General features: G+C 40.6%; 1 protein-coding gene across 2 annotated transcripts in view; it reads left to right on the top strand.

The window, feature by feature from the left end:
- Window positions 1-15,385, top strand: part of KCNU1 (potassium calcium-activated channel subfamily U member 1) — a 172,981-nt gene that overhangs the window by 29,456 nt on the left and 128,140 nt on the right. Inside the window, exons 2-3 of one of the 2 annotated variants that reach the window (XM_067722128.1) lie at window positions 1,659-1,712; window positions 10,927-11,043. In XM_067722128.1, the coding sequence (XP_067578229.1) occupies window positions 11,005-11,043 (39 nt within the window). In that variant the 5' untranslated portion in view covers window positions 1,659-1,712; window positions 10,927-11,004. The remainder of the gene's footprint in view (window positions 1-1,658; window positions 1,713-10,926; window positions 11,044-15,385) is intronic. The other variant, XM_067722127.1, reaches the window with a different exon arrangement.

The raw sequence follows: 15,385 nt of genomic DNA, 5'->3' as shown, positions 1-15,385 counted from the left end.
GCCAAGTTCCACATCTGCAGATATGGAGGGCTGACTCTAAGTGCAGTGACACTTGTCACTGGCCCTTGGCACTGGTGATTATAGACAGTATAAATGAGGAGGGGGAGGGGTCCTTGCTCAGCGATGGCCGTTCCATGGAGTTTGGCTTTCTTAACCAGCAAATAAAATCTTGCCACCAAATTGCTTTCTCCTTTCACTGCCTCTTGGCCAGAAAGGACGTGACCCATATCCCTTTTGTAGCACTCTTCCCGTGCCTCACCCCCCTGCCCAACCAGCAGTCAGTTCAGTGCTTGTTAGAAGTGAGATCAAAAGGTGTTTTAAAATACTCAGGAGGCCCAGAGATTTTCCCGAAGAAGCTGACCATTAGTGCTTGATGACTACTCACCATCCTAGGGTTATCTTCTTCCTCCAAAACGCTGTGCATTTGGATGGGTGGGGGGCTCTGCTTCACAAATTGAAGCATATATTCCTCTGCCTTGATCTCGGTTTCCTCATTTAAAAAAAAAATAAGTAGAACTTGGGGAATGAACAGATTTAATGCTCAGTAATTCTTGTACCTCAGTGCTTATCTACATAGTTTTTACATATTCCAAAAGGCCCTAACTTCAAGGACATACTGAAAGAAGAAAATAAGTGTATTAATGCAGTAGCTACGTTGAAACTGTATCAAGGGTATTGCTTATAGAGGCAGTTTTTCGACAAATGCAATGAAAATCACAATACTGATGAAGAAAGTCAGAAATACTAATAAAGAAGGCAACATTACCGTGTGATGGGAGAAATAATAGAGCTACGCGAATAAGCCGAGCTCTGTTTTAGCAGATGTTAACCAGTCTCAGAGCGTTTCATTTGCTTCATGCATGCATATCACTTGTTCGGATTTTCTTTAAAAATACGTAGATAAAAAGAAATTTGGTTTCTAGGAAGTTATTTTGTGTCTCTAGAGATTTCATTTCTCTCCTGACATAATTGGAAAACTGCTGGGTTGTTCCCCACACCAAAGATGGAGCTAAAATCCAGTCCTTGCATCTCCTGCCAAAACTCGCAAGGAGACGGGTATTTGGAGAGGGGTGTTTGGGTTAGCGTGCCAATTAAACGGGAGCTGATACAGAAAAGATGGCTTTCATCTCCTCTGCTGTCGGTGACAACTCAGTTTTTCAATCTAATCTCCAAGTTGGATATGATTGCCTGGAGACTCCGACACACAGTTTGTTGAAATTGGGATTTTGGAAACACACTCACACAGCACCCAGGGGAATCATGCAACCAGCTGCTGGAACAATGCTTGGTGATCCACCTTAGCTTGTCCATGGTAGACCAGTAGTTCCAAACAGGAGCAGTAGATAGAATGGGCAAAGCAGTGGCCTCGTGATCCCTGCATTGGAACCACGGCCAGAATCGCTGGTTGGAGCTGCCAACGTGAACCTCCCCGTTGTTGCTCTCACACCACTCTTGCTGGTGGGCATTAAGCATTCCAGTGAAATCACCAGCTTCATGTTCAGCTGGGCTGATTGCTGAAGAAGCTGATTGCATTATTCATTCTCGTGAAAAGATTTTTCGGACTCTCAAGGATCCATAGAGATTATATTGAAAAAAAATAAAAAACCCAAACTCCAGAGTTATCAACAGTCTAATTTATCCTTCTATTCTTTCAAAAGGGACAGAGTCACAGAGGATACATAGAGAAAGCCTGAACAGAAAATGGATTTTCGGTGAGTTTAGAAGCCCTGTATTTTGTACACTTTGTCTCTTGGTTTTTGTTTTTCATTTCTCCTTTCTACTTCTTTTCCGGACAATTCTTCCATCTTCTTAAAAACAACAACAAAACCAGAACCAACCAAACAAACAAAACCCTGCTGGTTGCTTATTTCCCTATGAAATACTTCCATCTACTGGCCAAATGGAGAAGGCTCACGTCTCAACTTTCTTGTTCCACTTGTACGAGGATTTATGAAGACCACCCTCCAAACATCTAGTACAGTAATCAGAAATCACAAATCATAAAATTAAGGAGGTTGAGGAGATTCTTCACTTTGAACCTAGCAATTCACCCAAGTAAACCCCCATGTATTTGACACACATATGCAGTTTGCAATCACCCAGAATGACGTATAACTCTGCAGTATTACGGAAAGCAAATTAGTGAGAAGAAGGGCTGAGAGGCCAGGCAGAGAGATGGGAAGAGATGGCCTCTCTGGCAAAGCAGTTAGCATCTTTCTAATCAGATCACAGGGAACGAGGCTCTGGGTTCAGAGATGGAATCAGAGATTATGGTCTAGGTAACCATGATTCCTCTATGAAGAAAAGTAATTCCGTGAGAGCTGAAAAGAAAGAAAGTTGTGTTCCAAGTTAACTTATCAGAGGGGACACCCTTTCAATAAAAAACCCTCAGAAATGATGCTTCTTCCTTCTTGTTCTTTTTTTTTTTTTTTAACATTTCATACCTGTGCTTCATTTATTGTATTTTGCATCTGGAAGTTTGCCCCTCTTAATCTCCCTCACCTATTTCTCTTTTCCCCCATCACATCCTCTTTATCCATTCATCTGTTGATGGGCACTTAGGTCGCTTCCATATCTTGGCTATTGTAAATAATGCTGCAGTGAACATAGGTGTGTGTGTACCTTTTCAAATGAGTGTTTTTTCGTTTCCTTTGGCTAAAATACCCAGGAGTGGAATCGCTGGATCATGTGATAATTCTATTTTTAGTTTTTTGAGGTATCTCCGTACCGTTTTCCGTAATGGCTGAACCAGTTTACATTTCCACCAACAGTGCACAAGGGTTTCCTTTTCTCCACATCCTTCCTGCTTCTTTTCGATGACAGCCATTCTGACGTGTGTGAGGTCGTATCTCACTGTGGTCTTGATTTGCATTTCCCCGGTGATTAGTGATGTTGAGCATCTCTTCATGTGTCTCTTGGCCATCTGTATGTCTTCTTTGGAAAAAAACACCTATTAAGATCCTTTGCCCATTTTTTAATTGGGTTGTTTGGGGTTTTTGGATGTTGAGTTGTATGAGTTTCTTGTTCATTTTTTAAAAAGAATCCATATGGGAGATGGAGTCAGACAGTGGAATGTGGAAAGGTGTTTACCGTCTATTAGAGAACTAATCTGGGCTTATAGAATCAGAGATTCATAATGTGTCAAAGCTGGTAGGAATCTCAAACACCAGAACAGCCTCCTCGTTTTACTGATGAGAGAATTAGGATTGGAGGAGCATAAGAATCCTGTGGAAAGACTTCTATTTCAGAAGTAAACCAACAAATTCAACAAAAGGTAAAAACAAAACTCAAGGTTTCTGTATGGATTTTAAATACAAGTACATTGTTTATAATACCAGCCTGTCCAGAGCCGATAATTTCTAAAAAACAAACCCATATGCTCACCAAAATAGCATGGACGTTCTTCTGGGCTAGGATAACTACCACAGTGGACCATCTTTGGTGCTTTGTCCACTTAGAATAAATGGGGAATGACAGAGTGAAAAAAAAAGTACGGTGCCTTTTTTAAGTACGGTGAGTTTCAATAGATCACGGGTCTAAATAGAACCTGGACTAAATCATATTCCCTCAAAAGAAATCTCTCTTTAAAATGGGTTCATCTACCATCTCTCCTATTCCGTGCAACTTTAAGGAGAGGAATTAAACCCAAATTGAAAACTGAAGAAGGTGAAAGGTGAAGATCTGGTGCCTAAAATAGCTTCATGGAAATACCTTGAGAGGCAGTGCGGCATTTCCAGAGTGACAGACATATTAAGTCAACAAGAAGATGCTTACCTCAGACACAGCTTCCACTGTGATATGAGTGTCCTGGGGAGGTAAAACCATCTTCATCCTTGACTTGAGACCTGATTTTGTCATTGACTCGCTGCCTGAACTGAGGCCTCCCTCGTATGTCTTCACCAGTGTCTTTGACCAATGGTGTAGATGTCCATTGGGGTATGATGTAAACCCCTGCTTTTTGAAATAGAAGAAGGTAGGGTTAAACCATTAACTAGGATGGATGGTTTTAGGCGCCTAAAAGATACCATTACCACATTACTCATTACTTTCAGAAGCATTCAAAACACACACATTCATGAGTGCTACTCTGTACACTTTAAAAATGAAGTTCTTACTTTCTCAGATACGGCACGTTTCTTGAAGAGAGCAAATTTTTGAAATGAAACATTTATTTAATCTCATTATAAAGTATAATTTTTCCAGAACATCTGAGTGCCCAGAGGTAAATTACAGAGATGTGTACAAAGTGAAGCTGTTTTTCTAATCAAATCACTGGCATGTTAAAAAATTCATCTGAACTGGAAAATAAATAAAAAGTTCATCAGTAGCAGAGTCTTCATTCCTTAAGCCTAGTCTTAAAGGCACAGCAGTGAAAGGCCCCAATGACCACCAGGAAGTACCAGCCAGAGGGCGGAGGCAGCCTTGACACCGCCTCCTCCCCACGTGCAGACCTGACCCCCTGGACGGACTTCACTCACACCTGCCCACTCGACTCCACCCAGCAGCACCTGGGTCTCGCCTGGACTAGCCTCCACTCACTCTGACCAGTGTCTTCTCTGTATGGAAGCCAGGACCGTCCTTTCAATCACTTAGCTCCCTTCTTTAAAGTCCTTCAGCTGTTTCCTCTTAAGATAACATTTTTTGTTTGTTCGTATTTCTTTTTATCTTAAACTGGAACACAAAGGTTCCCTTCTGACACTGCCAGCCTTCTCTTGGGCCACTGCTTTCCAGCCAACCAGCATGTCCAGCAGTGCCATTTCCCTTCCCACCTTCACCCACGAGAATCCCCCAGCCTCACAAGGTTTGTCCCAGCTTCCCGAAGCCCACCGGGGCTCCGGGCCCGGGTAGCTTCTCACGCTTCAGACCCCAGCTTCAAACACGACATACTTGAGGCAGCCTCCTCACCACCTCTAGGGATCCTCACCTGGGTGAGGGTCCTCCTTCCACTACTTGGCTTCTTCCCCAGACACTTTGCGAGTTTCTAATTGTAAACGTCTTCCTCCAGTAACTATATCCCCTGGGAGGGGATGAACAGTGCTTCCAGTGCTTGGAACATAGTAGTTGCTCAGTGCGGATGCACACATGTGCACAGACACACACATCATGTCACCGTGTACACCCATACATATACACACCACACACCACGCCCTGTGCACATACACACTGCTGACGGTACTTCCTTTGGAGGACAGTTTGTAGTGACACATGGGAAATATGGAGTAGAAAAGTGTGATTAACTTAAGATCCATGTATCAATAGATTCAGTATTTCATCCACCTAACAAATATTTTGAAAGATCTATGATGTATTCATTCAGTCCCCAGTTATTTACTAAGTTCATGTGATTTGCCTGGTATGTGCTGGGTGTATGGTCGGACACAGGGTACTTGGTGAAGAAGACAAGAGTTAGGATCCCCAAACTTGTGCAGCTTATGGTCTGGCGAGGGAAGATAGAAAATAAACCAGGCAACGAGGAAAGAACAGAACTATAAGTGTTATGACGTGCTAAGGAGGACGGGGTTGGGATGCCATAACAGAATCCTGGGGCACGGGGCTGGGCCCTGCTTTTTGTAGGATGGTCAGGAGGTTGTGAATGGGCATCCAAATGAAGACTTGAGAATAGCAGCTGCTAGAGATGGGAGTGGGTGATCCAGGCAGAGAGAACAGTGTTGTAAAGGCTGGAAAAAGCAAAGCCTGCGTGTTCTTGTAGCTAAGGGGAAGCAGTGCGGCTGGAGCACAGTGTGGATGAGGCAGCATCCACAATGTGAATGGGGTGCAGGGTGATCAACTTGCCCAATTTGTCCAGGACTGAGGTGTCTCCCAGGGTGTTGGATTTTCACTCCTGAACCTGAGACAGTCCTGGGGAAATGGGGATGGGTGCACAGCCTAGGTTCAGATGAATTTGGAGACTGATTTGAAACCATCCACACATTTTCTGACTCACCACAGAAGCTAATAATATTATCACAATAAAAGAACATTAGAGAAACAAACTACCTGTCTGTTTAAATTGAATTAAATATTTTTCTGTTCTCATAGGTCGGTTTCCAGGAAAAGGGGAAAAGGGGCCTAGACAGCATCTTGGAAAGAATTTGTAATACTTTGACAATATTCAATCACCAAAGTTAGGAAGTGAGAAAATTTCATTGATGGTGACAGCTGTTGTGACTAAAGTCAATGATGTGAATGAACTTTGACTTGGAAACTGTGATCTTATTTTCCAAATACCTGTAGGCGTATAGTGTGTATGTGATATAAACAAATAAATCCCTCCCTTCCTCCGTCCCTTCCTTCCTCCCTTCCCTTCCCCTCCCTTCCCTTCCTTCCTTCCTTTATCCTCCTGTCTCTTCCTTTCTTTATGATCAGTGCCATTCAGAAAAAGAACTCTAATAGCTAACAGTACCTTTTCTTGTATTGAGTTTTATACTTTTCTAAACATGATCCCACTACCTTATTGAGCCTCAATGATTCTATCAAGTCTGTATTATCATAAAATGAGACTATGAAAAATTAAAGTGACTTCGTAGGCACCACACAGTAACTTAACAGAAGATAGCTTAATGACGGCATTTTGTGAAAATTACAGGTAAACTTAAAGGAAGGAAATATACCTGTGGTAGCATTTCTAGGAAATGCTATCGTTACGTCTGCCACTGGTAGCAGAGTCATGACAGACCCCAAAGGACAACAACATCTCTCCTGGGTCTCATCAGCTCATGTCAGGTCATCTTCACAATAACTAAGAGGAACTAGCCCCTCCCTCGGGCACTGACATTTGCCTGCCACTCGTGCACACTGAAAAGCGTGACATTTCTTACATCTTTGAAAACATCAGAGGAAATAAAAGCTATTGCTCTCATTTTGAACTTTACCTCCGCTGGACTAAAGGGTTTGCTGACAGGGTGGGGATAAAAGCAAGAAAGGGGAGGATCCCATAAGGAAGAGATAAGGGGAACAGATTCCTGAGCTCAAAAGCAACCAGCCAGCGTTCGCCCGGGTGAAATTGCTTCCTGCAGCTCCTGCAGTCTGTACCATGCCTTTCTGACTGAGAGGATATGCAAAACTCCTGAAGTGCTTTTCTCATCCGTCCTTCTGTGGTTACTGAGAATGTGGCATCACTTAGAAGAATCAGCACATTGACACGTGGTTGGAAGTCATTTCACTCAAAAAGAGTTGTGCTGAAGTTGTTTGCACAAACCAAATGGATGACCCTTTGACCATGGCCACAAAGGATACAGTTTCCACAGGGTCGTGGAGAAAGTCAGTAACAGCATCCAATCTAGAATTCTGGTCTTCGAAGACCTATGTCGTGGACCTTCTGCCGTTCATTCATTTGCGTCCTGTGAGTTGGCACCTCGGTTGTTACTGGACCCTCTCGCTGTTACTGCACGGGTCTTAGGACTCTGGTACACCGAAGTCCAATTCCTGGAATCATTACCATGTGATCATGACATCATAGAAGAAGCAGCCCGACAGTTCTGTCTCCTGTTGTGTCTAACCAAGTCAGAGGACAGTAGTGGGGAAGCCCTGGGGAAAATGTCTTGTACAGCTGAGATCCAAGCAGCGTTTATTCTTTCCTCCCTTGTGACCTTCTTCAGTGGACTCCTCATCTTATTAATATCCAGGCTAATCTGGAGGAGCATTAATAAATGGCAAAAGAGCGAGGGAAAAGGAATTTTCTCGGTCAGTTCCCCTGAATGAAGATCAGAGACAGGTTTGGCATGCGTTTGTCTTCAGAAGACCATGGAGGCTTCACTCAGTTTTCCCGGGTTAACAGCCGGCTCTGATGCGGTGACTTAGAAACGGGTCCATCCTGCTCAGGGGTGGAAAACAGGACCCCGGGCCGCCATGCCAAAGGGTGCAGCTACAGGGCCAGGCCTCCTCTCCCACCACTGGGAGAAGCAGTGCCTTGTGTGGATGATGGTGCCTGTGAGCTCTGGAAGCAGATGTCATTGTTTTGAACAAAACACCCGCTAACGTGAGGTCTATGCCTCTATTTCAAATTTTAAAATGACAGTTGTGTTAGGTACCATGAGGAAGGCAGAAAGGAACGTCAGTGTCAACCTCACCTTCATGAATCATTCACGCAGGATGCTCATATACTCACAAGTATACATTGCCTTTTATACACGTTAATACAACACACGGAGTCGTGCACACAGGCCGAAACCCATGCATACGTGCACACGCCATCCAGCCACAAACTCAGGGACACTTTTTTACACCCAAACAAGCTTTGCAAGGGTGGGCACTATTGAATAACAACTGGAAAATGATGATGGTAAGAATAATGGTATCCTATCCAGATAAGACTCTGCTTAAGAGAATAAAAACGCTCAAATGTTACATAATGGCTGTTCTGGGACCAATGGTTGAAAGCAAAGATCTGTTCACAGATTTTCTTTCCCCAATTTTATTTTTCTGATTTCCATAACAGAACACATCAACTGTGTTTTGTAATTAATACTGAAAAGTTGCTTGAAACATTGCCTCTTGATGCTAAACATTGACGTAAAATAAAAGAATTTATAACTCGGTAACTTTTTAAGGTCATTGCCAGTGTCATCATATGAAATTCAGGTGTCTGCATTCCAGAAGTGCCTAATGTGGAATTCTATAGATTTTGTCGCTCAGTGAGTTCATGCTGTTACTAATTATTTCTAGAGTAAAGGCAGTTAGCAGCGGCATAGCGATTGGGGAATGAATCCTGGGGTTCTGATTTCTTAACAGCACTGACGGTGCGTGAATGGGTACTGGATGTGGTGACTATGCCTTCTGCCTGTTTTTTTCAGTGCACAACTGAACTGGTAGAATTGTTTAATCTCCCTTGACTTCTGCTCCAGGAAATGTATCTTCTTCCCCATTATATTCATTTTTGTGTGGTTACAAAAATGTGAGAACGCATTTGTCCATAAACATTTGCTGTATTTTTCATTTCATTCTTTTGATATAATTTATGTCTGCCCTCCAGTCCAGAGGTACCTTTTCATTTCGAATAGGAAGCAGATGTTACAAAATGTTAATAAGCAGGGTCTGAGCAACCAGAAGACTATACTGTTCTGCTTTTAAATCTTGACGAGAGAGTTTCATAATAGTTGAGTGACTTCTTAATAATTTACCATATCTAATTAAATTGAGAGTGTTGTATTTTTCTCTAAGCCTTTGGGAAAGTTGGCCTAATGCAAAATTGTCACAAATCTAAGTACTGTGGAAAGTTCTTTTAAAAATTATTTGGAGGGCTTCCCTGGTGGCACAGTGGTTGAGAGTCTGCCTGCCGATGCAGGGGACATGGGTTCGTGCCCCGGTCCGGGAAGATCCCACATGCCGCGGAGAGGCTGGGCCCGTGAGCCATGGCCGCTGAGCCTGCGCGTCCGGAGCCTGTGCTCCGCAACGGGAGAGGCCACAACAGTGAGAGGCCCGCATACCGCAAAAAAAAAAAATTATTTGGAGAGTCATAATTTTCTCCTTAAATGTGCATTTTAAAAGATATACTACATTCATAAGTATGATTTTATTATATCTTAGGGCCAGTTTGTTTTGCCACAAAAGGCACCTCAATTTTATAATGGAATTCAAATGAGTGTTCCATATTCATGCCATTGAATATTTTTTTAAAAAATCAATGCCCAGACCCCTTCCCAGGCATGCACAGGATGAGTCATAAGTATTAGTGGCAATCATTGATCAAGATATAAACTCTAGCAAATAACCATTTAATGAGACTTCTCTTCTTACCATTCAGAAAGTACGAATAGAAAAATTAAATCATTTCAAAAACTTGGCTCCACATAAAATGAGCTTTTCTAAAAGTCAGAGAGGTCTTAGTCTGCATGGTGTGGTCAATCCCGGTTCACTTGTGTCTTTCTCAGGGGTAGTTCAAGACTGTCAACAGACACAGAGGCCAGTTCAGACTCCAGACTGTCCTCATTGCCTGCCCACCGGCAGGTCATTTAATTTCTCTGTACCTCGGTTTCCTTATCAATAGAAAATGGATTTAATCAGACTTACTTTGGCTACCTCATAGGATTATTATAAATTTCAAAGACAGTGGTCCCTTTGTATCCCTTTGTGGTTGCAGGACACACCCCCCAAACCTGAGGATGCTCAAGTCCCTTATATAAATAGCATAGCACAGTACTTGCATATAACTTGTGCACATACTCCAGTACACTTCAGATCACTTCTAGATTAGTTATAATACCTAATACAATGTAAATGCTGTGCAAATAGTTGTAAATATAATGCAAATGCTATGTAAATAGTTATCAGCACCCCATAAATTCAAGCTTGTTTTCTGGAACTTTCTGAAATTTCTTTTTTTAAATATTTTCTAGCCGACGTTGGTTGAATATGCAGTTGCAGAACCCACGGATACAGAGTGGGGATTGTATAACAAGTAAAAATAGTTTGTAAAGTTGAGGAAGGATCATAATTTCAACAGGATGTGATACCAAATAAGGAATAAAATCAACATAAAATGGCAAAAAGTTTTCTTCTTCTTTCTCACTCAAAAAAGCAAATACTTAAGTATCACCTGGAAATCCATTTGTAGTTTTTTTTCTTTGTCTGTGTATCTTGACAGAAAAGGATAAGACACTCATGCCCAGAACAGAGAGAAGCACACTGTTCCCGACCTTGATCATAACAGTAGTGTCAGTGTGAAGGGTCTGGGGCTGAGAGTATGTGAGATGGGCATGGTGAAGACTGCAGAATTCAGAATGAAAATACTGCCGAAGCGCAGTAAAATACAAACCCAGGAAAATTCATCGTGTGAAGTAGGGAATAAGTGAGTCCAGGGTTCCCGGCGTTGGACAAGGTGTAGTGCGTTCCGGCTGATGCTCCAGCAGGAGACGCCATCAACACACATAAAACAGATGACCTTCCCTGAGACCCAGCTCACTCTCGATTTCTTTCTCTTGCTTCTAGGAAGAAACATCACGTAGCCTGGACCGTAGACATTCAAGAAGTCTCACTTTCCAGGGAGTCTTCCGTGTTCATGTAGAAATGTTGCTCTCGGCACAGACCTTTGTGGGACAGGTGTTGGTGAGTACATTTCCAGTGCTCACTTGCTAACGAACTTTAGCCACGAGTGTGATGTATGGTCAGTGTGAAAGCATCTGCTGGCCTTTTCTAAAATACCACTACCTCCCAACGGCTATCTCCTTGTGTCTGTGCTCTCTACTGATGATTCTGCTTGCTTTTTCTTTGGAGTGAATATAATTACTTGGCATTACATTTTCTATTTGTTGTCAGCCTGTCCACTAGAAGAAAGACTTCATTAGGGCAAAGGTTGTGTGCCTTTCATTCTCCTTGCATGTAGATGGATGTCTGGCATGCAGCTGTTGCTCAAAAAATGTTAGTTTTCAGTGGATTCTCTGCCCTGTGAGGTACAACTATTTTCCCCTCCTTTGATTCCAACAGCTTCTTTTCTTCATTTTACAAACTGGTCTTTTTTGCCCCTCTATGATATTTATCATTTACTTCCTGTTTTAATCTAGGTAAACATTGACATATTAAAACCCAGTCCAGACATCATCTCCTCAGGCAGATTTTACCTTATCTCCATATTAAGCTAAGAGTCCCCTTCTCTAAGTTTCTATCATTTCCATTGAACGCTGTTAAATTAAAATTATCTGTGCATAAGCCTGTCTACCCTAGTGCACTGTGGACTCCTTGAGAGAAAAGACCGTCAGGGAAATGTTCACACCCCATTGTCTGGAAATAGCAGATGCCCTGTAAATGAATATTGCCCCATCGTCATTTCAGTAGTATCGTTTGATCTGACACATTCAAAAACAATCTGTAATTTGAGGGTATGCTGCCATCCCATGGTGGCATGGTGGAAGGGGACGTATGTGAACTAAAGATTATCCTCTGCTTTTTGTAATTAGTACAAACATCGTTCTTTTCTAGTTAATGTTGTTTAATTACGATCTAACTAATTTTTAAAACTTATCTTAAAGTACATAAGTAAAACTGCTTTGATAAACTCTACAGGGAATACTGAATCATCTGGAAATGTGTCTCTCTGTTTTTTTCCTTCTAAAGTTTTGGTCTCTTTTTTGAAATCCTTGTGCCTATGACCTGTTAGAGAAGGATTTTGTGATTCTCTATGATTTTTATCAGGGATTTGTTAGTTAGGATCTCTTCAAGTGTTCAAATCATGTTGGATTATATGTAGATAATGTTGGAAATAAGGTAGTAAAGGACCCTGGGGTGAGGCAGAAGAGAACTTCCACCATCTACCATGTAAGCACTGCATATAGGGATTGGGTGGGGAAGGAATGATCATTGACCACATATCAATAAAAATTATTTCTTTAATGATGGAAAAATTGTTTTCAATCTGTTATAGCTTATGATTAAATGGTTGGAACAACAGGAAGCATGGAGGAAAGGTTAAATTAGAATAAATAGTCTAGCATTGAAACACAAAATTGAGACTCTCAGTGAGGGTTCCAAGCAAGTGTTTTATGAAAGGATGAGAAAGAAAAAAAGTGGCTTATAGATTTCCTTCCTTCCATCCATCCTTTGTAATTTCCTTTCTTCTTTCTTTCAACAAATATTTACTGCTTGCCAACAACACGCAAAGCATATACTCTAGACATGATGAAATATGCAGGCAAAAATCTTGCACTTACGGGACTTAAATTTTAAATTCTAGTGGGGGTAGAGATGATGGATGTGCACATAAATAGATGAGATAAATTCACGTGGTGATCAGTGCTGTGAGGGAATGATGAATGACGTGTTTGTGAGTTTCGGTGGTTTTGGTGTTAGATCACATTAGATACAGTGATCTGAGAGGAAATCTCTGAAAAGGTAAGATTTGAGCTGAGACTTGAAGAATCAGAAAGCTAAAAGTGATTGAACAGTGGAAGGAACAGGTTTCCTAATAGAGAGAAGAGACTTGTGGATGTAAAGGGCTCAGATTACTGCAAGTACCAAATGAGGTTCCTGTGCTAGAGGCCAGAAGGGCAGAGGACTCTGCGGTCTGAGTGGAGACAGAACCATGCAGTGCTTTGCACTTTGTAGCAAAGAGCTAGGCTATTCAAATGGAATAATTTTATTCTAGTGCAAAGGGGAGTCACTGAGGGGTTTTTAAGCATGGGTTGACATGGTCTAATTATGTTTTAGAAATTCAAGAGGCATTAAAGTTTGAAAATAAAGGAATTGTCAAAGGCATACTAGGCAAATGACAGTAGTGTGAATTCAAGGCAAAAAAAACAATAAACGAAGCCAAGTAGCCTGTATTAGTTTCCTAGGATTGTTGTAACCAAGTACCACAAACTGAGCGGCTTAAACAACAGAAATTTATTGTCTCACAGTTTTGGAGGCTAGAAGTCTAAGATCAGAGGTTGGTTCCTTCTGAGGGCTGGGAGAGAGAGTCAGCTGCATGCCTGTCTCCTAGATTCTGGTGGTTTGTTGGTAATCTTTGGCATTCCTGGGCTTGTAAATGTACCCAGGTCTCTGGCTTCATTTTCACATGGTATTCACATCGTGTTTCTTCTGTTCATGCCTGTGTCCACATTTCCTCTTTTTATAGGGACACCAGTCATATTGGAGTCCATCCTTATGACCTTATTTTAGCTTGAATACATCTGCAAAGACCCTATTTCCAAACTAGGTCACTTTCTGAGGTACTAAGGGTTAGGACTTCAACATACCTTTTTGGGGACACAATTCAACACATAATTTTGTAATGAAAATTTGTAACTAACTTCAACCAAGATATAACATCATGAGTATCATTATACCAAAAATATAACTTCAAGATAATTAATAAATAAAAAAGCAATATTAAAGACACATTGGTAGTATGAACTTTTAGTTCACTTATTTTATATCAGGAGACACTAAATAGAAAAGAAGAAGAAGGAGAAGGAGAAGGATAAAGAAGACCAAAGTAAATTAATTAATAACAAAGAGCTGACTGAAATGATCAAACCCATATGGTAAAAACATAAATTAAACCTACAAATGTCTACAAACTATTTGTAAAAATTCAGTATATATTAATAGGCCCTCAAAAAACAATCCCAATTAAAAAACTTACAAAGTAGAGGCAGAGGACATAAACTGAACACAGTACAATAAATGGACAGGAAAATAATAAACTCAGAAAAAAAGAACCAAAAACAAATAATTTACAGCTAAAAAATTGTAAATATCTCTTTCTAAAATGACTCTTGACTCAGAGAAATCAAACTTAAAATTGCAGAATATTTAGAGAGTAAAGATGATGAAAACATCACATATCCCTTGCACCTACATTATAAGTTGGGAATTGTTCTAAGTTAAATGCATAACATTAACAACTTATCATGATAAATAAAAAATAATTTAAGTAAATGAATTATCAATGTTGAAAAGTCAGAGAAAGAAAACACATTAAATCTAAGGAGAATAAATAAGAAAGCTAGAAATTAACAAATTATAAAAGAGCTGATTATTTGAAACAAACAGTAAAATAGAGAAGTCAATAGGTAGGCTAAACAATCCAAGAGGGGAAAAGCAAAATATATGGAATAAGACATTAAAATGAGAAAATAAATACAGATAAAAAAGAAATTGAAAGATATATGCACAATTAAATATGAAAACCAAATGATTCCTTAGGACGACATAAATAAGCAAAACTGACCATGAAAAAAAGAAAGAAACTTAAACAGACCAAATAACTGGAAGATACAAAGATATTGTCAAAGACTTTATCAACATCACCGCCACTACCCTTCTGCCCCTCTGCCTGTGGGAGACCCAGACAATTTCAAGGTCCAGTCTGCTAGATCTTCAAATAGTGAATCTCTCTAATGCTAATTAAATAGTCCCAGGGCATAGAAAATACAAGAAAGAAAGTATCTGATTTTCTTTTTCAATGAAGGCACAGTATCTATATCAAAACCCACAGTGATGGCAAATTTAATAACATCTGTAGACTAATGTCTTAAAAACGTGGATACGTGGCCAACAACACAGTGTAAGAAGGAAAAGGAAGGAGGAGGATGAGGAGAGGAAGTTGTTGTTGTTTAAAAAAAAAGAAGGATGAAAAGAAAAAGAAGGAAAATGCAAATAGTCAAAAGAGAAAGAAAATATTATCTTCAAAACCAGAGACCTTCTGAGATCCTTCTAGAGATAAAACAAGACAATGTGCAGCTCACCTCTGCAGCATCTTTGGGTTTGTTGCTTTAGTTATCACAAGCGTGTTTTTACAGCTACCTGCGGGAGATTTTCTACTGAATTTAGTTCCAAAGAGTCCTATTCCTAAACTGTTCCTTTTTTTGGGCGCTATTAATTGTGTAACTGTGTTTCTCTGTTGTTTTGATAGCTGAAACATTTAAGAACCAAAAATATGGCTCATCTTTAGTAAGTGTATCTACTTTTA

This window comes from Pseudorca crassidens, chromosome 21 (genome assembly GCF_039906515.1).
Source record: "Pseudorca crassidens isolate mPseCra1 chromosome 21, mPseCra1.hap1, whole genome shotgun sequence".
In the NCBI taxonomy this organism is placed as follows: domain Eukaryota; kingdom Metazoa; phylum Chordata; class Mammalia; order Artiodactyla; family Delphinidae; genus Pseudorca; species Pseudorca crassidens.
This window is presented reverse-complemented; position numbering and strand designations above follow the sequence as displayed.